This window comes from Aotus nancymaae, unplaced genomic scaffold, assembly GCF_030222135.1.
Source record: "Aotus nancymaae isolate 86718 unplaced genomic scaffold, 86718_ANA_hifiasm-v0.15.2.pri h1tg000018l, whole genome shotgun sequence".
NCBI classification, from domain to species: Eukaryota; Metazoa; Chordata; class Mammalia; order Primates; family Aotidae; genus Aotus; species Aotus nancymaae.
Genome location: NW_026988430.1, coordinates 7,181,081 through 7,205,519, shown reverse-complemented (window position 1 = coordinate 7,205,519; position 24,439 = coordinate 7,181,081). Strand labels below are relative to the sequence as shown.

The following is a 24,439-nucleotide window of genomic DNA, read 5'->3' as shown; positions in this document are numbered from 1 at the left end:
CCCCGACCCTTCCGAGGTTTCCCCATCCGGGGTGCCGTGGAGCCCGTGGGCACCAGAAAGCCCGGGTCCCCGACAGGACAGCGCGCCCGCCTTCTTCGCCTGGCCGTTACCTGTTATTGTCCCTCTTGTCCACGCCAGGGCCTCCGGGCACCAGGACGCGCTCCACCCCGGGGACGTCGCCCCGCCAGGCAGCGCTGTGGAGCTCGTCGAGATCTTCCAGGTGGACGCGGTATCGAGGCGGGGCGAAGCCGTCCTCATCATGCTCATTTCCGTCGCCCGAGTTGTCGCGCCGCCAGCTGGTGAGGGAGCCCGAGGACCATTGGTCCTCCGGGATCCCGCCTCTAAATGTCTTCCTCACGGCGGAGACTGCCGCCTTCGGAGACCCCTCAGGCCCTCCCCTCCTCTCCCCGCCCCTCCCCGCTTTTCTCCACCCCAGGAGGCCAACAGTAGCGAGTTACTGCCTTGGCCACAACCTCCCAGGAGGAAAGCCCGAGGTTTCCAGTCAGTGAAAGGAGCACCACCAAGCCAAGTAAGAAATGTCAAGCCAAGCGACCACCGCCAAGCCTCACGGGTGACGCCCAGCCACGCGGGTAACGGCAAGCCAGCGCCTGTAACGTCACCGCACCCGCACACACAGGCCCCCGCCTCCCGGAGAAAACTCCTTGGCCTACAGGTGGCGCTGTAGCTCCGGCGCCGGCCTGGGCTGGCGGGTCCTTCGGGGTGGCGGCGTCCAGCCCGCCTGTCCTCAGGGAGCGCCGCCTCACAGCGCCGCCGCGCACCTGCTCCTCGGCTTGCTGAGTTCAGGCGTGCGGACCAGTTCCCGCCCCTGTGCCGCCATCGCTTGGCCGCCCCCGGGCTAGCCACCGCAGCGGACTTGCCCCAGAGTCATCGCTGCCAGGACACAAGCTGAGTCAGGCGGCTGGGTCAAAGCGAGCTGCCCGCCCCGCGGGAAGGGCCTGCCCGACGCCACTGCCTGCCCAACTCCTACTCGGCTGGCGCCCAAGCCAGGGGACCAGTTCTGGGCATTCCGCTACCTGGGGATGGGGCCGAGCAGCCGCTCCCCGCTCGGAGCCGCAGCCGCCGCGCGCATCTGCCCAGGGGCCGTGCGGCCGGCGACCCGGTTGGGTCGGGGAATGCCAGGTGCCGCTGGGGTCGCTCGCCTCTAGTCCGTCCTGTCCCTGCAGTCCGCGAGCACTAGTGTCGGTCGGGCGCGGTGGCTCACACCTGTAATCCCAGCACTTTGGGAGGCCGAGGTGGGCGGATCACTTGCGGTTAGGAGTTAGAGGCCAGTCTGCCCAACAAAGTGAAACCCCGTCTCTACTAAAAATAGAAATATTAGTTGGGCATGGAGCACCTGTAATCCCAGCTACTTGGGAGGCTGAGACAGGAGAATCGCTTCAACCCAGTAGGCAGGGGTCGAAGTGAGCCAAGATTGCACCACTGCACTTCAGCCTGGGCGACAGAGCAAGACTCCCTCTCAAAGAAAAGCGACAAAGGAGACTCTAGAAAGTACTCAAATACTAATTCTTGAGGACAGTGAAGATAGATCGAATTATGAAAAACAGATTTTGTCACTGAAGCCTCGGGGCATTAGCCTAGGTCCTGCGTTGCTCACCCACAGAAAGCCAATCACAGAGATGAGTATTGCCAAAGAAGAAGGCTTTAATCGGGTGCTGCAGCCGTGGAGATGGGAGCTCAGTCTCAAATCCATCTCTGACCAACTAAAATTAGGGATTTGTAGTATAGCAAGGAAGAAATGTAATAATGTATAAGAAAACATGAACTAGGGAGGGGTAAGGAAGCAATCGTATAAAAAACTTATCTTCACCCTGCCTCCTCAATCTTGGCATAATTCCCCCTGTGAGTGGTTTCCAGGGTCTCAGTTGGCATTTAATTACACGTATGACATTGCACATATTGTGTGCACATCTGCACAGCTCAGCAGCATCCTGGGTAGGCCTTGAAAGGCAATCTTCACGAGCCTGTGGCCTCAGCAAGAAAGCTGGGAAAGGGAAGCGGAGGAGCCAGGAGCCCAGTCCTCTGCGGAAAATTCCAGCACAACCCTCAAGAGCAGCTGCAGTGAAGACTGTGACCCAACAAGGAATACATGGATGAAGATGCTGGTTTGAAAACAGACTCAGTGTAAGCATGGCCCTTTGAGAAAATATTAATGATAAATGTCACCAAGGGAAAATATCATCAGACAGAAACAAAATATATTTATTAGAAATATTAGTCATTTATCGAGGCTTAGGCGGAGCCGCGCCGCCGGGGCTGAGCGGTGGCTTCCCGCTCCGGCGCCCCCGTGCCCGCGCCCGGCGCTGTGGAGGCGGCGCTGCTGGGGCTGTGCAACTGGAGCACGCTGGGCGTGTGCGCCGCGCTGAAGCTGCCGCAGATCTCCGCGGTGCTGGCGGCGCGCAGCGCGCGGGGCCTCAGCCTCCCGAGTTTACTTCTGGAGCTGGCGGGGCCCTTGCTAGGTCCCTGAGCTGGGGAAGCTGAAGCTGGACCCATGGAGGGAAAGAAGCCACCCAGCCTATAGAGTCCCTCCTGCCACCGGCTCCTGGGCCTGCTTTTCCACCACCTTTGTACCACTGCTTGAAAAATGCAAACCCTCAGAGGAGACACGCAGGTTCCTGGTGTTTCTCCGGTACCAGTGTTAGTATGGGTGTCCGCCACTGACCTGCCTGGAGTACCCCATCCTCATGGCGCAAGATGTCATCCTCCTGCTCTGTATCTTTCATTTTAACGGGAACGTGAAGCAGGCCACACCCTATGTCGTTGTTCTGGGGTCTTCTTGGTTCGTCTTTGCCCTGCAGAAGTGGATCATAGACCTGGCCATGAATTTCTGTACTTTCATCATCAGCGCGGCCAGTAAGTTTGCGCAGCTCCAGTGTCTGTGGAAGACGAGAGACTCGGGAGCGGTGAGTGCGCTGACTTGGAGCCTCTCCTCCTACACCCGTGCAACAGGAATAATCACAACCTTAATGACCACCAATGATTTTACAATTCTTATACGTTTTGTGATCATGCTGGCTTTAAATATATGGGTAACAGTGACAGTGCTTCGCTACCGGAAGACCGCCATGAAGGCTGAATGATGGACTCATTAGTCCTTTTACACTGTGGATTCTGAGTAACTGAACCAAAGGAAAAAGAAGCTCTTTGCTAAATTAAGGTCTTTTATAAATTTAGTAAATCAGTTCAGACTCTTTGAAGCCAAAGGCTTTTTTAGATTGGAAAGAGCCATTTAAATACTTGTTTAAAAATACCGATTTCCCTCCTCCTTCCTCACTTCATTAGACTGTGGTAGCGCCCAGCCATCTGCAGTGTTGAGAAGGCCGGTGACTGTTGGAAGTCATCCAGGAAGCCCATTTCAAGGCCATTTTGACTCTTACTCTTGAAGTCATGATTAAGTTCTCTACAAAGAACTTAACTACATCGATGTTTTTGGCTTTCAGAATCTTTTAGGAAATAAATCCTCTCCATGACAAAAATGAACATGAATGGAGTGGCATTTTGTTCCAAGTCAGAGGTGGACACCCATAATAAATGACTAGGGTTCACTTTCTGGGACTGATGTTTAATTTTAACATAGATACAACAGGATGGCCTTGTTTTATATAATACCATATTACACCTGCATGCGCTCTAGCAAGGATACCAAGGCAAGCATAAATGTACCTGGCTTGAGTTTGTATACCAAAATAGTCCTTCAACTTCGCACTGCGCCTTAAGTAATTCCTAACAAAAGGTATTAGGATTAGCTGTAATCTCTACTGAGGAAATCCCAATAAGCTTTCTGATTCAAGTACAATGCTGCCTTTTTTTTTTTTTGAGATAGAGTCTTGCTCTTGTCGTCCAGGTTGGAATGCAGTGGTGTGATCTCGGCTCACTGCAGCCCCCGCCTCCTGGGTTCAAGTGATTCTCCTGCCTCAGCCTCCTGAGTAGCTGGGATTACAGGTACCCGTCACCACGCCCAGCTAACTTGTATTTTTAGTAGAGATGGAGTTTCAACATGTTGGTTAGACTGGTCTTGGACTCCTGACCTCGTGATCCACCTGCCTTGACTTTCCAGAGTGCTGGGATTACAGGCGTGAGCCACCGCGCTCAGCCTAATGCTGCCATTTTTTAAAGGGCCACAACTATATAATTACCACTGTTGGAATTTGGTACAAAATAAGTTTTGTCTATTGAAAACATACACAGTAAAGGGTGTTGTTAGGTAGGTTCTGCCCAATTCTTATGGATTTTACTCACATTATGGTATTTTTTACCCTAAACATAAGATTATTATATACTGTATTTTCTTCTAAATTAACTTTAAAAACTCACTTTCTCCTTTTAATTGAAGACATTGTTTTGTCATATGCAGTAATGATGTTTACCAGAAACTGTTTCCTATGCAAAATAAATTTTCATATTTTGAAAAAAGAAAGAAATATTAGTCATTTATCATACACTCTCCTGTGAATAAAGACATCTAATAAGCATGTCATATCCTAACAGTGCTGGGTACAATCTAGTGTGCTCTTTATAGACACGAGGCCACAGATGTATCAACTGCATTCAACTAATGTAGTTAAAATTCGTATGCTACTCAGGTTGCTACAGATGTAGCAAAACTCTAACTTGGGTTAGAGGAGTGAAATGCCCAGTGGCACTGGTAGCTATTCAAAATGCTTCTAAAAGGGCTGTGAGGTTATATCCTTCACTGCATGTCACTGGTAGGTCATCTCAAAATGGCACTCAAGCTTTGGAAGGGTGAGAACTATTGCTGGACTTGGCAGGGGTTCTGCATCTAGGGGCCTGAGTCCTCCATCTCCACAAGCCGCCCCTCAGTGGGGAAGAGGAGGGGGAGACTAAGGGAGTCTCTGTGGGCAGCAGGGAAGAGAACATGGGAGAGATTCCTCACCACTGGATGGCTTGCCCCTGGGGATGTGTGTTTTTGTCAAACACCCACCAGCATCTACTTGGGTCGGTCTCTACAAAAGTTGTAAAACAACAACTGAATGAAAAAGGGAAACAAAAGACTAATATTGTTTTTGAAATGAGAAGGGACTAGGACAAGAGAAGGTCCTGAGAATGTTACCCCTACAAGGCGGGGGCCATGGGCTACAATCAGACAGGAAAAATTCAGTCCATGTTCAATGCAGAGCACAGCGACTTCTCGCCTTGAAAAACTCCCCCACTCTACTGGGGCTTGCATTTTTGCAGATGCCTTTTCATGTAAAATTTACACATTAAAAAAAGAATCTGCAGAACAACCAAAGAATTTTAAATGACTATGTACTGGCTGAGGGAAGGTGGAAAGAAACATGGTTGTTGTGGCCTCCGAAAGTCTCAGGACAGAAACTGGGAATGGCATACTCTGCTAAAGAAAATGTAAGATGCTCACCTTGTTTTCCCAGTTTGTCAACTTTCCACCTTCACCTGGCGCTCTAAGCTCTGTTAAAAACACCTAAAAACCCTACCCCTTGGCCTAGCTGTGGTGGGACTGCCTCCCCCAGGTCCTGCATGGAGATGCCAGCCGATGCTTAGGGGAGCCTACTTGCTGCTGTGCTAGAAGGCCTATTCCTACAGCCCTGAGGCCATCAGTCACAGCTCCAAGACGCCAGCAGAATCTGCCCTTCCCCTAAACATCATGTGTACTTCTTTTCTGTGTGTGACAGGGTCTCGCTTTTTTGCCCAGGCCAGAGTACAGTGGCATAACACAGCTTACTGCAGCCTCCAACTCCTGGGCTCAGTGATGCTCCTGCCTCAGCCTCCCAAGCAGCTGAGACTACAGGTGTGTATCATCGTACTCAGCTAATTTTTAAAAAAAATTTTGGGCCAGGCACGGTACCTGTAATCCTAGCACTTTGGGAGGCTGAGGCAGGCAGATCACTTGAGGTCAGGAGTTCAAGACCAGCCTGGCCAACATGGCAAAACCATTTCTACTAAAAGTACAAAAATTTGATAGGCTCAGTGGCATGTGCCTGTAATCCCAGCTACTCAGGAGGCTGAGGCAGGAGAATTGCTTGAACTTGGGAGGCAGAGGTTGCAGTGAGCCGTGATCATGCCACTGCACTACAGCCTGGGCGATGGAGTGAGATGCTTTCTTAAAAAAAAAAATTATTATTTTTTTGATAGATTCAGAGTCTTGTCATGTTGCCTAGGCTGGTCTCAAAATCCTGGGCTCAAGCAGTCCTCCCACCTCAGCCTCCCAAAGTGCTGAGATTACAGGCTTGAGCCCATGTGTATTTCTGTGGACAGAACATGGCATTCCTCTTTTACATGCACACTCATTGGCAGAGAAAATGGTAGTTGGGGAATCTCCTTAAGTTATAAAAATAAATTGTACATGGCCTTTCATGTTTCTTTCCTTCTTTTTAATCTAAAGAGCAGGATACAGACAAAAATGGGAAGATTGGCCACAGTGATTGGCAACTTGGGATCCCATTGGAGAGGGGCTGGTATGGCCCCAGAGTGGAGGGAGGGAAACCACAACCCCATTGCCCAAAGTTGGTTCTAGATGGTTTACATGTAATCACTCAAAACAGAGCCAGTCACAGGCCAGGTGCGGTGACTCATACCTGACTGAGCCGAAATAGCGCCACTGGCACTCCAACCTGGGCAACAGAGCGAGACTCTGTCTCAAAAAACAAACAAACAACAAACAGCCAGGCACAGGGGCCCACACCCGTAATCCCAGCATTTTGGGATGCTGAGGTGGGTGGATCACTTGCAGTCAGGAGTTCAAGACCAGCCTTGCCAACATGGTGAAACTCCCTTTACTAACAATACAAAAAAAAGTAGCCAGGTGTAGTAGTGACACCTGTGAACCCAGATACTTGGGAGGCTGAAGCAGGAGAACTGCTTAAACCTGGGAGGCAGAGGTTGCAGGGAGCTGAGACTGCGCCACTGCACTCCAACCTGGGCAATAAGAATGAAACTCCCTCTCAAAATAAAAAAATAAAAATAAAAAACCGGGCCAATCACAGAAAACACCTGCCCCCACTCTGGGTATCCCAAGACAGCAACTGCCTCCCCACATAAAACCCTGGAGTAATTCCAGCTCAACTCAACTACTTTGGGTATTGCTTTCCCCCACTTTACTGGTGGGCAAAGTAGAAATGCGGGGTTAATAAAAAATGCTTCAGACAGGTGCCTGAAGCAGCAAAAGTAATAACTTACAGGTTGAATTGGTTCTGAATGTATCTCAAGTTTCATTTAAATACAAAGGCATGGGTGATGTAATGACAATCACCAAAAAGCTGCTCAGGAGCTCCCGCAGGCTGCCTGCCTTGGGGCTGCCGTGGAAAGCCGTCAACCCCTTAGTGGTTCTCCACGTAGCTGTGCTTCAGTCGCCTAAAGAACCTTCAAAACACGTAGACTGCATCTCTGGTCCCATTTCATACATTCTGAGACAACCAACTGGGGCAGCCAAGAGAGTTTTCAAAAGGTGCCCTGCAGGTTCTGATGCAGAGCTGCAGCTGGGATGCACTAACAGGGCTGGGGCAAAGTCTCTCGTCTCAAGGTGGCCTGAGACTCAGGGATCCCCTGACCCGTGCAGCCCAGCTGCCACCTCTGCAAAGGTCTGGCTTGGAGGCGGGGACTGAGCTCCTGCTTCTCCAGGAATGGTAAGGGGCTGCACCTGCAGACTCTAGAACTTGGCTCTGAACCAGCGGCTCAGATCAGCAATCAGAAATGTACTTTGAGCAGTAATGGTAGTCACTGTCATTCTTGGTGACTCACTGGAAGGATGATCCTTTGTTGGAAGGGCACTAACAGGCTATATGGCACTTAAAACAGCAAGGGATGGGCATTACCCATTTCCCTCAACCACCTGTATAAGCCACACCCTTACTCGCTGTGTAGTGCACATAGATCTGCCCAGACACCGCAGAGCCACCAGATGGGCACCCAGGCCAGAATGAGCTCTTCTGAGCGACTGGGGCAGCTCTGGGGAGGGCTCTGCTGCCACCTGAGGAGACCAGTAGGGTGTCAGGAGCAACTGCATTCTTGTTAATTATAAATGGGCCCTCACCACCCACCCCCAAAGGCTTCTTTTTCCCATGCCAACATAAGAGGCCTGGGGAAGCACTGAAGGCCAAGTCAGTCCAGAGCTGAAATACTGTCAGGATTTGCTGTCAGCCGAGTATCCCCAGAAGCACATGGCCTCAGCCTGCTCAACCCTGCAAAGCAGACACAGGCCATTCCCACACACGTGACCTCCTGTCAAGTTCTGCGGGGGACAAGCCTGTGTGGGTGTGAACGAATGGGAGGACAAAGATGGGCCCAACGAGGACTCAATTTCCCTAGTGTGAAAGCTGCCAGCCACTCGGGGCCACACAGACTGTGGTGGGCAGAGGTGTGGGGCACCTCCCAGAGACCCTCCAGCAAAGCAGCCAGGGGCTCTCTTGCATTCTCACAGGCTTTCCTTTTGCTACAATGAACCAAATAAGGAGCTGTGAGAACTAAAAATGAATCAAGTTCTAGGTGTTAACATTGTTACCTAGAACTCCCACTTTTCCCCAAAAGGCTGAGCGAGCACATTCTTCCAGGTTGCCCTGGAATAAATGTTTATTTTTTGTGTTCTGTTGGTTTTTATTTTGGAGGGGGGAAAGGAGGGTAGGTTTATTTGCTTTTTGTTTATTGTTTTTTTGAAACGGGGTCTGGCTCCTTCACACAGGCTGGAGTGCAGTGGTATGCTCATAGCTCCTGGGCTCAAATTATCCTACCGCCTTGGCTTCCTAAAGGGCTGGGATTACAGCCACGAGCTACCACACCCAGCCAAGGGCAAAGGTTTCATAAAGGCAAAGCCAGGATATTTTTAACAACAAAAACAACCAAAAGACTGATTTGGAGATGCTATTTGTCTGAATTTCTGCAGATGATGTGTTCAGTCACCCAGTGTAATCAGCAAAACAATCCTGGGTGTGGGGTCTTGGTCTGGAAGGAGGGAGGCTGCCCTCTTTAGAAGCATCCTGAGGGAGAACAAAGTGTCCCCAATTTACAGTCCGGCTGGGTTTGCATTTGAGACAGGTACACCGTGGGACCCACTCTGTTTCTTATTTGGGTGTGGGTCCACTTGGATTGAGCCTGTCTTTGAAGTCTAGGCAGCTGGGTGGTGGCAGAGCAGGGTCAGTGGACAGTGATCAGGCGCTACAGTAGGTGGCAGTGGTGGCTTCTCCGGGCCCTCCAGGGTTACGTCTCAAAGTACTTGTAGATTTGGGCCACATACTGCATCACGCTCTGCCAGTCGGGCCGGTCCGTGTACAGCATCTCGCTGAGTTCCTGCAGGGGAAGGAAATGGGGGACAGATCATAAGGCAGGACATCACAGACCCTTCTCCTCTGAGACTTCAATCCAGGTTAGGGCTTACACTGCCTGGAAACCCTCCACTTACACAGAACGTGTGGTGCTGAAAGTGATAAATTAAAGGCCCTTTCCTCCCACTTATTCAGGAGATACTGTCCCTTTCCGAAAATGGAAAACATGATTTCCCACCACTTTCATCTTTTAACCATAGGACAGCATTTAACAAGTTTTAAAAAGCAAGTCACCCATAATTTCACTGTTAAAATGATTTCCAAGTTTCTAAATTATATTTGAATCCACACCTCTAATTCCCCAGGCTCCCAGCACAGTGCACGTGCTATTACGTGGACTGAGCATTTCACACCTGGGTCCCTGTGCTGCTACGCCATTCTGCGGGCTGCCATTCTAGTGGATGCGCACTATCCAGGGAAACTGCTGTCCACCAGGGACATGGAGTGCAGTGTATGCTCACCTCGTCACCACCAGACTTTGCGATAAGCATCTTTGTGCAAGATTGTTTCCTTCTGTCAAACTAGTCCCTCAAGATAAATTCCTGAGAGTGGGATTGTCACAAAAGTCTTGAACGAATTTCAAATGTAATTGTTTTACCAGCATTAAGTGTTACCATTTAACATTGTTTTTTGTTATTTAATATAGTTTGGTGATTTTTTTGGCTTATTTTTATTTTTACTTTTGCTAATTTGCTGGTTTTGATAGACTGATTTATTTTTGTTCATTTTGCAAGTAAGCTTGTGATGAACATGCATAAAGTCCAGGCCAGAAAGGGAAGGGCTCCAGAGGGTAGGCATCCTGTCAGGCACTCAGTCAAACTTTTCTGAAATTTGTGCCACTGGACATATTTAATAATTAACTTTGGGGTTGAATTTGGATTCCTGTGCGAGTACCAGAGAATAGTAGGAAAGGACCCTGATGTAAAGCCAGAAGCAGAGATGCCATGGAAAAGTAAGGCTGAACTTAGCACATCTGTCCCCTGATTCAACATCTGAACAGACTTCACCTATTCTGCTCCCTGGTGATGCTAAAAAATTATCAGCATATCACTAGTTATGGAAAGGAGTGGAAGAGGAGTGGGTAGAACATTCCATGCAGGACAATTAATAAAAACCAACAACAAACTTTCACACAAGGATAGAATGTCTCCTTCTACCTACACTGCTGTAGTCATGACTGCACACAGACTGAGGCCTGGCAAGCTAAAATCCTTACCAACGAGGGTTGCTAACATGACTTACAGAAAGAAAGTGATGAAGAATTCAGCATGCAGTTTGGGAGACAGGAGCTCTGGGAAAAGAAGGGATGGCTACGAATGCAAGAGAAAGAGCACACTGTACACTTTCCTCTGTATGATGGAAAGGGTGTGTCTTCAATCTCAGGGACGACTCAGAAGTTCAATCAATATTCAGTTGTGAGCAGACAATCTTACATGCTTGAACTTCATAATAATTGAACTAAAAATATTTGGTACATTTTTAACATCACATTTCAGAATTTGTGAAAGTATATTTTGTGCATTTCAGAAGACAGAGTATGATGCATTAGTGACAATCTTATAGTGCATGACATTTGTTTGAATTAGTAGTTAAGACCCTCCAAAAGATACCAGACCAAGATGATTTCACTTGTGAATTCTATCAAATACTTAAGGAAGAAATAATACCAATTCTACACAATCTCTTCAAAACATGGAAGAGGAAAGAACACTTCCCCTACTCATTCTATGATACCAACATTATCTGGATCCCAAAACCAGATACAAACATTACAGGAAATCTACATGCCAGTTTCTCACGAGTACACACTAAACTGAATCCATTAATCTATAAAAGTATAATAAATCATGATCAAATGAGGTTTATCCCAGGAACACAAGGCTGGTTCAACATTTGTAAACTGATGTAATTCATCACCTTAAATAACTGAATGAGAAAAACCACATGATCAAATCAACGGATGAAGAAAAAGCATCACAAAAAATTCCACAACCAAGACAGTTTTTATATGTGGTGACCCTCAACAACTAGGAATAGAAGGGAACCTCTTTTACCTAATAAAGAATATGTACAAAAAACCAACAGCTCATATCATACTTAATGGTGAAAGACTTGAACACTCCCCCCATAAAATCAGGAACAAGGCAAGGATACCCTTTCTCATCTGTCCTGTTTAAAACTGTACTGGACTATAAGTAATCCCAGCACTTTGGGAGGCCGAGGCGAGGGGATCACCTGAGGTCAGGAGTTCAAGACCAACCTGATCAACACGGCAAAATCCCATCACTACTAAAAAAAAAAAATTAGCTGGGCGTGGTGGCGGGCACCTGTAATCCCAGTTACTAAGGAGGCTGAGGCAGGAGAATCACTTGAACCCAGGAGGCAGAGGTTGAGTGAGCCAAGATCATGTCATTTTACTCCAGCCTGAGTGACAGACAAGACTGTGCTCAAAAAACAAACAAACAAACTGTACTGGAAGTTCTAGCTAGTGCAAAAAGGCATGAAAAATAAATAAATGGCATGCAGATTGGAAAGGAAGACATAAAACTGTCTTTATTTGCAGATGACATAATTGTTTAGAAAATCTCAAAGCATTTACAATCAGGTTTAGCAAAGTCAGATACAAAGTCAGTATACAAAAGTCAATTGCTGTCCTATATACAGTTGAATAACTGGATTCCGTAATAAGAAAAAACAATATGATTTTTAATAGCACCAAAAAAAAAAAAAAAAGAAAACTAAGGTCTAAATCTAACAAAGTATGTGCAGAAGGTGAACTTAGCTGTCAGGGTGGTTGAGAGTATGGGCTCTGGAGCCGCTTGCCTGACCTTGCCTCTTACCTTTCCTGCTCATAAGCCACATGCCTCAGTTTCCCCCTGTAGAGGGCATCCATCTTAAGGACCTCTGTAAGCGTCCAACAAGTCCATGCATGAAAAATGCCGGGAATGGTAAACAGTAAATATGAAACAAAAAATGCTTTTCACACAATTAAGCACAAATTAGCTATTTAAGCACAGCTCATCAAGTTTACACTTGCAGAGTAGGCCCAGCCACACCTCAGGAATTGCTGTGTGGTGACCTCCTCCATGGAAGCATGCGGCACCCAGTCCTGCAGTGGCTGTCCTGTGGGCACGCTGGCACTCAGTGAGCAACAGCCCTCATGGACTACATGGCCTGGTAATGACACAGCAGCCCTGGGGCACATGTTCTGGCTGTTTAATGACAGTGATGTCACATATCCTCCCACACATAATTCCTTTCCCGAGGAGTTGCTTGCACCTGCAATTGGACTGGCTAAGATGCTTTCCCTACACAGTGGCTGAGGAAGAACAATTTCTAATATCTGGGAAACACTATAGAACTTCGCTTTTAAAGATCTCATCATCTCACACAAGTCAGAATGGCTACTGATAAAAAATCAAAAAGTAACAAATGCTGATAAGGCTGTGGAGGAAAGGGAATGCTTATACACTGCTGGTGGAAATGTAAATTAGTTCAGCTACTGTGGAAGGCAATTTGGAGATTTCTCAAAGAACTTAAAACAGAACTACCATTTGATCCAGCAATCCCATTACTGGGTATATACAAAACAAAAGAAACCGTTCTACCAAAAAGACACATGCACACTTATGTTCATCACAGTGCTAGTCGCAATAGCAAAGACATGAAATCAACATAGGTGCCCATCAACAGTAGTCTGGATAAAGGGCCGGGTGCAGTGGCTCACACCTGTAATTCCAGCACTTTGGGAGGCTGAGGCAGGAGGATCACCTAAGGTCAGGAGTTTGAGACCAGCCTAGCTAACAAGGAGAAACCCTGTTTCTACTAAAAAAAAAAAAAAAAAAAATTAGCTGGGTGTGGTGGTGCACGCCTATAATCCCATATAATCCCAGCTACTAGGGAGGCTGAGGCAGGAGAATGGCTTGAATCTGGGAGGTGGAGGTTGCACTGAGCCAAGATCACACCACTGCACTCCAGCCTGGGTGACACAGCAAGACTCCATCTCAAAAAAAAAAAAAAAAAGGGAGCAGGTATTTCCCAAGGCCACTCCTCAATTGTAATAATAAGGCCATGTTGTATGGGGGCCATTGCACAGGTTTCGAAGTCATGGAGGTGAGTTCAAATCTTGGCTCTGACATATTCTATCTTGGGTATCATGGTCAAACTGAACATATAGCTGGGATTACAGGTACCCACCATCACGCCCAGCTAATTTTTTGTATTTTTAGTATAGATGGGGTTTTGTAATGTTGGCCAGTCTCAAACTCCTGACCTCAGCTGATCCACCCACCTCAGCCTCCCAAAATGCCAGGATTACAGGTGTGAGCCACCATGCCCGGCCAGAATTGTATCTCATTTTTATTTAAACTTAGATTTTCTCGATCCCTAATGAGATTGAACATCTTTAAAACTGCTCATTGACCATTCGTGATCTTCTTCTCTGAACTGTCTATTCTAGCCTTTGATAATTTCCTACTAGGTTGTATTTTTATTACTGATTAGCAGAAATTTTTAATGGATTATCTGTCTTGTCTTTGATTTTTCTGTAGTCTCATTACAATATGTCTGGATGGATATTTTTGTTTTATTCATCCTGCTGGAGATAAATAAAGAATCTGTGGACTCTTTCATTATCCTTTGATCATTCTGGAAAATTTTCAGGCATCGTATCTTCAAATATTGTCTCCATTCCATTCTTTCTATCCTTTTCAAATCAGGAATTCCCTTTGGGCATGGGACATGGCCATTGTCTCATTTTTTTCATCCATGTTTCTTAAACTCTGAGACAGACCCTATTAGTTAGATAGCCCAACATAATTCCCAAGCTCTCTCTCCCTTGCAGGCTTCCCACCAAAGAAACTGAAAAATGTTATATGCTCACTTCCTCAAATGCCCTTGCAGCTGAAGACCATGTAACAGAGTACTGTCAAGGAGCTGGAGAAACCCAAGGAGCCTTTTACTTTCATTCTTTAAAGGGAAAAGACAGGAGACACTTGCTCTATCTCTTCTCCCTTCTTCCTACCCTGCAGGTGAAAGTGATGTTTGAAGTCTGGCAGCCACCTTCAACCACAAAGGAACAAGTATGGAGACGAAAGAAACGGATTAAAGATGGTGAGCATGGAGAGGAGACACTCTGGGACTTTGAATATAATACTGAGTGGTGAACCAATCCTAAAACTACTGTTGCTAAAAAAGAAAATTAACATTTTATGGTTTAAGCAACTGCCAGTTGGGTTTTCCCTTTACTGATGCTGAACACATATTAATTCTACTTTACTATTATATTTTATAGTTTTTAATGTCTCTTTTATATTTTGGGTAATTTCCCTATATTTATTTTCCAATTTAGTAGTTCTCTCTTCTGCTCTATCTATTGAGTTTGGCAACACATATTGTGGTCTTAATTCTAAATTTTCATTTCTAGAAGTGTTATTTGGTTCTTTTCAAAAATCTTTTTTAAATTGAATCATTCTTTCTTTGTGGTTTATATTGCTCCTTTTATCTCTTTAATATGTTTAAGTAGTCTTTTTGTTGTCTCTTATTTATCATCTCAAGTTCTGGTAGATTATTCTTTTGTTTGCTGTATCTGCTGACTAGCTCAAGTAGATCATTTTCTCAAGTGTTTTGTCATTTTTTAGCAGCCACTGTAGTATCAGCCCAGGGGCTTCCTGCATCCAAGAGTATAAACTAAGGGCTTCATGCAGCACAGATACTATAAATTTGGACTCTAAATCTCATCTGGCCCTTTTCCTTTCCTTGCAAGAGACTTTTTCTCTTTTCTCTCTCTCTCTTCTTCCTCTCTCTGTGCGCGCGCGCACACACACACACACACACGTGGAGACCAGCTTCCTTATCACCTCCCTGGACTGGCTGGTGGAGTGTTAGAGATTTCTGCTTTCACTAAGAAGAGCAGCATGTTGTAAGCCTTGGCTTTATACAGGCAGGGGTCTTGGTGCTTGCCTGGCCCCCTGCCCCCTGCCCACCCCGGCCGGCTTTTGCAGGCTCAGCCTATGCCTGGTTTCTGTTTCATTTTACATTTCTGGCATCTGGGTATTTCCCATTCTTCCTTGAGAGGTCAGCTATATGTTGATATTTTTTTAAATAGCATTTTATTCAGATTTCTAGGTGATCTGAACAAGAGGGCTCTAATAATAATTCAGTCCACTGAATTATTATTGTGTGTTTCCAGAACCGAAATTTGTCCATATGAAATCGTATGTGATTGAAAATCTCTTAGAGTTGAAAATTTCTAAATCATATGTGATTAGATCAACTGGATAATTCTATATTAGGTATTGAGAGCAACAGACTTTCAGCAAACAGATGTCAATGTTCAATAAGAAATTGTTTATTAGCTGCCATTAAGCTATTTCTCATACAATTAAAATAAAGTATCACAAGCATACAAAATAGGATACTTACCAGGCTGGGTTTGATGCCTACACTTTCAGCTGCTTCAAATGCCAACAATAGATTCCTCTTCTAGGTTAAAAAGACAAACAGATTGGAATCATTAATTTAAAATATACAGCTTTTGCCAGGAAAGAACATCAACTGATATTCCCATATAAATTATGCACTATTATAAAACAAAGAATAATAAGTCAAGTGTAAAAAATAGTCTCAGATTAAGAAAAAAAAATAAAGAGGTTGCAACTGCACCAAAACCAACATCACTGACTGACACCTGTCAGAGATAAATTTCTGTTTACCTCTGTCAAGATTTAGGTAATTTATACTTTGCAAGATTTATGGAGCTGGCTGTGGTGGTTCACGCCTGTAATCCCACCACTTTGGGAGGCCGAGGCGGGTGGTCACCTGAGGTCAGAAGTTCAAGACTAGACTGGCCAACATGGTGAAGGCCTGTCTCTACTAAAAATACAAAAAACAGCCAGGCGTCATGGTGGGTGCCTGTAATCCCAGCTATTCGAGAGGCTGAGGCAGGAGAATCACTTGAACTCGGGAGGCAGAGGTTGCAGTGAGCCGAGATTGCGCTATTGCGCTCCAGCCTGAGCAACAGAGACTCCACCTCCAATAAATAAATAAATAAGATTTATGGCATACATATTCTGTTGTATAACAAAGTTGCTTGATCATGATACTGCATCAAAAAATTATCAAAGTAACATATGCATATATTACAGTATATATAGATTGTATTTAAATAGAATGAAAACCTGTTCCTTCGGAGAACTACCTTTTAATTTCTGCTTAGTTGTGAATTATTTCCATATCTCTGTAAATGCTTACACAACTACTACTTGATTTCTAAAATGAAGGCATTTTCAACGGACTTCCTCCAGGACAAATCCCTCCAGTTCCCCCAGGATTCAGGCATCATGCATCTGCCTCCTCCTTGCACTGTAGTCACATAGCTAATTTTAGTGCCCTATTAATATTAGCTATGTTTGTGACTTTAAATAATATTCTCGAACTTCTATTTTTTTGTCCTATTGATGTGATGTGGATACCACTTCCTGACTCCACGTTGTATGTCAGGAATAAATTCCCCTGTCTTCCCTCCACCTGGTCAAGCTGTAAACTGCCACAGCTGAAAACATTTGCTTCCTTCTCTGGAAGCACATTTAAGTCCTCTGTGGTCTCTGACCAGAATGATTCTGGCAGGTGAAAACCACAAGCAGCATCACAGAAGGCAGCTCTGGGCACGGGTCCTCTACAGTTCCACCATTGTGACCTGCGCCACTCAAGGCTTCATTCAAAGGACTTCCTCTGTTACTCTACCGATTGTCCAAAATCACCCTACATTTCAGAGTGCTCTGGATTTGGACCCTACCTTTCTTCAAAAGTTTGGTTCTCTCCTACAATTTCTGCTTGTTTGGGGTTTTCCTTACTGGGAGGAGGACTTCATGCCTCCTTCTCATCTCACTCACTGTAACCTCCACCTCCTGGGTTCAAGCAGTTCTCTTGCCTCAGCCTCCCTTCTCATCTGGCCTCTTGCCCACTCTGACTGTTGCTTATAAGTCCTAACATTCTCCTCGTGGCCTCACCATTCAATTCTGACACAGAGAGACTGCCTCATAGACACATTGAACTGTGGCTTCCTCACACAGCTTCTCATCTTCTCCTTTATCACAGCCTCAAGCTCTTAATCATCCCATCATTCTATGAAAGCCTTCACCCCCAAGCCCTCCAGAACCTCATTGATTTTTGGATTTTACTCCCATAAAATTGCCTAGGTTTCCTTCTTAAGAAGGAATATGGGGAGATACATTTTCTAGATGCAATCGTGTATGAAAAATTCCCTCTTTTTTTTTGAGACAGAGTCTTGCTCTGTCACCCAGGCTGGAGTGCAGTGGCTCGATCTCAGCTCACTGCAGCCTCTGCCTCTCAGGTTTAAGTGATTCTTGTTCCTCAGTCACCTCAGTAACTGAGATTACAGACACACACCACCACACCCAGCTAATATATATACATATATATATTTTTGTATTTTTAGTAGAGAAGGGGTTTCACTATGTTGACCAGGCTGGTGTTGAACTCCTGGGCTCAAGTGATCTGCCTGCCATCAGCCTCCTAAAGTCCTGGGACAGGTGTGAGCTACGGTGCCTGGCCATCATGTTCTCAGTAGAATTTCTTATTTTTTTTTTGAGATGGAGTCTCACTCTGTTGTCCCAGGAAGGACTGCAGTGGCATGACCTCGATTCGCTGTAACCTCCACCTCCTGTGTTTAAGCAGTTCTCTTGCCTCAGTCTCCCTAGTAGCTGGGACTATAGACACCCACCACCACGCCTGGCTAAGTTTTGTATTTTTAGTAGAGGTGGGGTTTCACCGTATTGGCCAACCTGGTCTCGAACTCCTGATCTCAGGTGATTCGCCTGTGTATGCCTTTCAAACTGCTGGGATTACAGACATGAGCCAAAGCATCTGGCCAAATTTCTTAATGGTGTCTAGATATTATATGTAATTATATATTTTAGATTTCATACTTCATTTTATACCCTTTTCCATTTCCTCATTTCTTCTGTGTCCCAATATCTGTTGTGAAAACACAAGTGGAGCCAGATGTGACACGCATCTGTAATCCCAGCTACTCCAGAGCCTGAGGTGGGAGGATCCCTTGCTGAAAACTATCTCAAAATACCCTGAAATAGTATACAGGGTGACATGGAATATAGAGAGGAGGTGTGTTTTTTTATTCACAACAGTGACTTTTATTCATTTTTGCAGCAGCAGAACATCTGTGGCCAACTGTTATTATCCTAACCTCTTTCATTTGATCACTGTGCAGAGGCCAGCTGGGAGGCAGAAGCCACAGAGAAGCAGCAGCTCTGAAGGGACTCACATCCCCCACAGGCTGTAAGCTTCAGTTGCAGCTCGGCCCACAGGAGCTGGGCAGGGTGACGCGGTCACTGCTTCAGTCTGCCGTGGTAGGGGGAGGATGGTGCAGACTTGGGACCTTCCAGTTCCAGGACAGCCTTAGTGCCCAACCAGTGGGAAAACTCTGTCACCAGCAGGGCTCAAGGGCTTGTGCTAGTTGGGCCTTACACTCAAAACTGATGGGAGAAAGGATCCCAATCCTAGAGCTCCCCTTCTCAGGGTCAGGCTTCATTTCAGACACTGGCACAAGCACACTCCATTCCAACACCTGAGTCCGTCTGGACTAAGAGAGTTGCATAGGCTGGCAGGTGAATGCCCTTATTATTGAAAACAATAAAACAAAACAAAAATGGCCAGGCACAGTGGTTCACACCTGTAATCCCAGAACTATTGGAAAGCCAAAGTGGGTGGATCACCTGAGGTCAGGAGTTCGAGACCAGCCTGACCAATATTATGAAACCCCATCTCTACTAAAAATACAAAAATTAGCCAGGCGTGGTGGTGCGTGCTTGTAGTTCCAGCTACTCAGGAGGCTGAGGCAGGAGAATCACTTGAACCTGGGAGGCAGAGGTTGCAGTGAGCTGAGATGGCACCACTGCATTCCAGCCTGGGTGACAGAATGAGACTCTTGTCTCAAAACAACAACAACAAAATGACAAAACCTCCCATGGACTGGAAATCACACTCTGTGATCATATAACTCTTTACTATCATAGAAGATACGCTTGTTAGTTTTTATCAGAAATTCCCTACTTAACACCAATGTCAAACAGACGTAGTTTAATTGCTTCCATCCAGGTGGGGACAGCTCATAATTTCTATACTTCCTGGGCTATCAACAACTCTATCATATACTTTTTAGATTTTGTTTTTAATAGAGCTTTACAAACATTAGAGAAAGACTTCTCTTGGTGCTCTTTGTGATGTATGTGTAAATTAAAAAAAAAAAAAAAGCCCTGGCACCGAGCACACAGAAGAACATGGCTGCAGGCTGGGGTGGACAGATGTTCCTCTCATCCTGATGACACAGGGTGTGTGCTACATTCACATCCACATGCTCCCTATGAAACCCAGCTTCTAACACGATTCTTTCAGGAAAATTTCCCTGCTCTTTCGCTCCTCTGCTCTAGTAAGATTTCTCCCATGTGCTCAGTTTTATACTGTATGGGTTTGCCTGTTTTGACATGTTATTTTGAAAACTTACACCTGTAACTGTGATAGATATGACCTCTCACCAAAAAGAATGCCAGCATCCCCCAGGGGAAGCCATACACCAAGAAGTGGTGAAATGTCACTGCAGCCACTGTGGCTCCTCTGCAGTGTGGCCAGGATGGAGCATTTAGGAAGCAGGCGGCTGGGTTCCTTCAGGGAGAGGCAAACAGGCTGTAATCAGCAAACAGAATCCTAGGCTCTGGGACACAACCCAACTCAAGATTACTGTGAAGTCAAATAGACCCTAAAATGAAAAATGCCAGACATCCAGGGCTGATTGAGACTCTCATCACAGACCCACAGTCTTCCACATGCTCCCTGGTGGTTGGGTGATCGGTCTGGGGAAGAAATTCAACCCTGCAGGTAGGGAACAGGGGCCTATGCCATGGTCTCAGCCTGACCCACTGCGTGCTGCCATGGCTGCGGGAGGCCTGGGCAGGTGGTGAAGCCTCTGCGCTCAGAACCGCGGACTAGCCAGACACAGGGGCTCCAGCCCAGGAGGCATGGCTCGCAATTCGGAACCTGAGAGCAAACATCTTTAGGTCCATAATTTTCCAACAGAACCGTGCTGATTCAAGGACAAAAAAGCCAATCTATCTGGATGACTGCAGGGAGCGACACACAGGCACTGTCAGGAGGACGTGGGTGTGTGCCTGTGTGGGCTCCACCCAGCACAGTGTTAGGAAGGCCTTCTGACTATTTTCAGTGCTTTTATGCCCACTATTTCCTCAGTTATCTCACAATGTCATATCAGAAAAGCAGAGACTAAGACATCAATGAATGCATAGATCACACCTGTGACCCGTGAGGCCGCCGCAGCCCGCGGCCCCAACTCAGGCCACCTCTCTGGCTGCTCCTTTCCAGTCCCCTTTGCTGTGTCCTCCTCTTCTACCTCCACGACAAACACTGGGGTTCCCAGATGTGTTCCTTGGTCCTCCCTCTCTAAGCTTCCCTAAGACCAAGGGGCTGGATGTTCTCCTCCACTCTGATGGCTTTAAATTCCATTTGTGCCCACAGTGTCCAACATGGCAGCCACACATGATGTGGCTATTTAAATTAAAATTTATTTTAATGTAATTCAATTGAGCTAGTCAGCAGATACAGTCTTCAGGCACACTTGCCACATTTCAAGGGCTCAAGAGCAGATGTGGTTGGTGGTTGCCCCGTGGGCAGTGCAGATACAGAACGTTCCCATCATCTCAGGAACCTGCATTAGATGGCATGGATCTCTTCATGGATGACCCCAGATATGTGTTTCCAGCTCTGTTCTCCCATCCCAGCTTCGGATCTGCTATGCAGTCACCTGCCTGCCATCACCACCTGCTTATTTCACAGCACCTCTGACTTCACGTGATTTAAACACAACCTTTCCCCTAGAATGTTTAATAATCCTGTCCAGCCTGCTTCACAAACAAAGAATCACAGAAAAGTAATTTAAAGATTTTAATACATTCTGTGATGGTTAATTGTATGTGTCAACTTGGATAGGCATAGTACCCAGATATTTGGCCAAATATTATTCTAGATGGTTCTGTGAATTTGTTTTTTTTTTTAAGACAGGGTCTCTGTCAACCAGCCTGGAGAGCAGTGGTGTAATCACAGCTTGCTACAGCGTCAACTGATTCTCCCGCCTCAGCCTCCCAAGTAGTTGGGACCTCAGATGTGTGCAACCAAGCCAACTAATAAAAAAAAATTTTTTTTGTAGAAATGGGGGTCTCCCTATGTTGCCCAGGCTGATCTTAAACTACTGGGCTCAAGCGATCCTCCTCTCTCGGCCTCCCAAAATGCTGGGATTGCAAATATGAGCCCCTATGCAGGGCTCAAGTTTAATATTTGAAGTAGTAGACTCTGAGCAAAGCAAAAGACCCCACTTAGTGTGGGTGGGCTCATCCAATCAGTTGAAGGCCTTAATAGAAAAGGTTAACCTTACCCAAGAAGGGGGAATTCTGCCAGCAAATGGCCTTCACATTGGGACTGAAGCATCAGCTCTTCCCTAAGTCTCCAGCCTGCTGGCTTCTTACCCTACAGATTTTGGACTTGCTAACTTCTATAATCTACACACACACACATACACACATACACACTGTCTCTCTCTTTTTCTCTCTCTCTCGGTTCTGCTTCTCTGGAGAATTTTAACACTTTAAAAAACTAAATTACTTTGCTCAGTTATTGTCATTTCCATAACCATTCTCTGGACTTTATTTGAATACTGACGTGGGATAATCAAAACAGAGCTTTTAAACATCTATACCCTCCCCATCTCAGAAAATGGCCCTGTCTAACTAGACACCAGGGCGTCATCTTTGACTCCTTCCTCTCCTACAACCAACCTGTCACAAAGTCCAGTTGATTCTATCTAAGACATATTTTGAATCTTTCTATGTCTTTCCATCTGCATTGCTACCACCCTCGTGGTTAGTGAGTGAGGCCAAACCAGAGCTGTGGGGAAGCTCTGTGGGCTCTGCCACCTCGGGTCAGCCCAGCTGTGGGGTTCTTCCCCCTGACTTCCCTGGATCATCACAGCCTCTCTGGACCCCCTAACCACATCCAGTCAATCAGCCTTCCTCCATAGCCTGGATAACACCAACACGTTCCCTTACTGCAACTGCTCTGTCACCCTGGCTCTGCACTGCTGCCTCCTCCACCTTCCAATGCCAGTATCTTTTCTTTTTTTCTTTTTTGTTTTTGAGATAGAGTCTTGCTCTCTTGCCCAGGCTGAAGTGCAGTGCCATGATCTTGGCACACTGCAACCTCCGCCTCCCGAGTTAAAGCAATTTTCCTGCCTCAGCCTCCCAAGTAGCTGGGATTACAGGTGTGTACCACCACGCCCAGATAATTTTTGTATTTTTAGTAGAGACAGGGTTTCACCATGTTGGCTAGGCTGGTCTCGACCTCCTGACCTCAGGTGATCCACTTACGTCAGCCTTCCAAAGTGCTGAAATTATAGGTGTGAGCCATTGTGCCCAGCCCGGATGCCAGTTTTGACATCACTGCTGTAGTTTTTATGGTCTGAATGCGATCCCCCGTCACTCACTCTCACATTGCTGAGTTTCTCTCTGGACTCTTTGATGACTCATCCTTGCTCATTTATAATTTTATTTATTATAAGTCTACCCGCTTGCTTACTGTCTGCCTAGCTCATGAGGGCGCAGAGCGTCTCTATTGTTGACTGTTGTCTTACTGTGGTGCCCGATGCTTGACAAGAGATTCTTGAGTGACCGAGAGCAGGACCCAGCACAGCATTTTCCATAGTATGCTCTGTGGGACATTTTGTAGGAGGTTCTAGGCCAGGGGTTGGCAAACTGGTGCCCATGGGCCAAATCTGGCTCATAGCCTGTTTTTGTAAATAAACTTTTGTTGGGACACAGCCATGCCCATTCATTTACAAAGCAATCAATGGCATCTTTAGCCGGATGGCAGAGTTGAATAGTTGTGACTGAGACCAACTGACCCACTGAGCCTATCACGTGGCCCTTAACAGGGAAAATTTGCTAACCCTTGTTATGGTGATTGTAGTAAAATAAACAAATGTAAGTAAAGAGGTTATGTGGATCTGATCTACGTTGGGTTAAACGGTCACATAGATTTCTTAATGTAGGACTCCTGGAAGTCTTTAATGAGTTAACAGGCACCATGCTCTCTAAAAATGTGACGCAATATACAGTGTCCCAGACTTATTTGAGCAGGATATTCTTTTTGTTGGTGCTTGCTGGTTCTTTGGAATAGGCTTTGAAAAATGCTGGCCAAGGTCTTGAAACCATGAAGGTAAGATTCCTGAGAAGGGAAGCTGAGAAGTATTTGCTGAGGATGGGATTCCACAGTGCAGTCACACATTCAGGAGTTATCTGTACCTGATATCAATATCCCAACTTCTACTTCAGGCCTGTAAGCACCCCCTGACACTGGGGTTTATCAATTAGGAATCCCCCTGCATTTCCTAGAAGGTAACCAAGGTGACAGGGCCATGACTTACTTTCTCCTGACTGTTCAGCTCCTGGTAGGGGATGTGGGCAGGCAGGTAGGTGTGGAGCAGAGCACAGAAGGCCAGGCCATCGCTCCAGCTGCTGCTGAAATTGGTGATGTCAATGTTCTGCAGTAGAGAAAAGCAGTATTAATCAAATATTATTGCAAGCTGTGCAGTATCACAGATGAGGGGATTCTGATAAGATGGGAATCTACCTTTGGATTTTTCAGTAAGGCAACGTAAGAATAAACTTCCAAATTTGCTCAGAGTACATTTCATTTTGGTACCAGGAATGGCCTGGTGTTGCCCAAAGCTATTCATAGAATAACACTGAGAAAAAGCTTTCAGTGCTCAAAACAGTAGAAGATTTCTGTCCATCCCTCAGGAGTCATTAAAGGCTCAAAGATATCTTATTCTCAAATTAACCCACCTGATTAGCTTTGTACATGCCAGCATTTCCCAGACTTACTTGGTCAAGAAAGAATCACCCATCATCATTATCACCACCATCATCACTACCTTCATAACCATTACCGTCATCCCCACCACCATCATCACTACCATCACTACCACCATCACCATCTCTGTATAACCCCAATTCACAATAAGCAGA

General features: G+C 46.0%; 1 protein-coding gene, 1 long non-coding RNA gene and 1 pseudogene across 10 annotated transcripts in view; 1 reads left to right on the top strand and 2 right to left on the bottom strand.

The window, feature by feature from the left end:
* The window catches only part of LOC135275736 (uncharacterized), a 72,190-nt gene extending 71,809 nt beyond the window's left edge, over positions 1 to 381 (bottom strand). For 2 of the 5 annotated variants that reach the window (XR_010343310.1, XR_010343309.1), the window contains exon 1: positions 111 to 381. This is a non-coding gene — a long non-coding RNA (uncharacterized LOC135275736). The remainder of the gene's footprint in view (positions 1 to 110) is intronic. The other 3 variants (XR_010343308.1, XR_010343312.1, XR_010343313.1) reach the window with 2 other exon arrangements.
* Positions 382 to 1,040: 659 nt separating this feature from the next.
* Positions 1,041 to 3,498, top strand: LOC135275680 (solute carrier family 66 member 3-like; annotated as a pseudogene).
* SPECC1 (sperm antigen with calponin homology and coiled-coil domains 1) overlaps positions 2,487 to 24,439 on the bottom strand; it is a 308,899-nt gene continuing 286,946 nt past the window's right edge. For 4 of the 5 annotated variants that reach the window (XM_064378212.1, XM_064378211.1, XM_064378209.1 and 1 more), the window contains exons 13-15: positions 23,836 to 23,952; positions 15,735 to 15,794; positions 2,489 to 9,276 (exon numbers count right to left, since the gene is read on the bottom strand). In XM_064378212.1, the coding sequence (XP_064234282.1) occupies positions 9,187 to 9,276; positions 15,735 to 15,794; positions 23,836 to 23,952 (267 nt within the window). In that variant the 3' untranslated portion in view covers positions 2,489 to 9,186. Of the gene's footprint in view, positions 9,277 to 15,734; positions 15,795 to 23,835; positions 23,953 to 24,439 lie in introns of all 5 variants that reach the window. The other variant, XM_064378213.1, reaches the window with a different exon arrangement.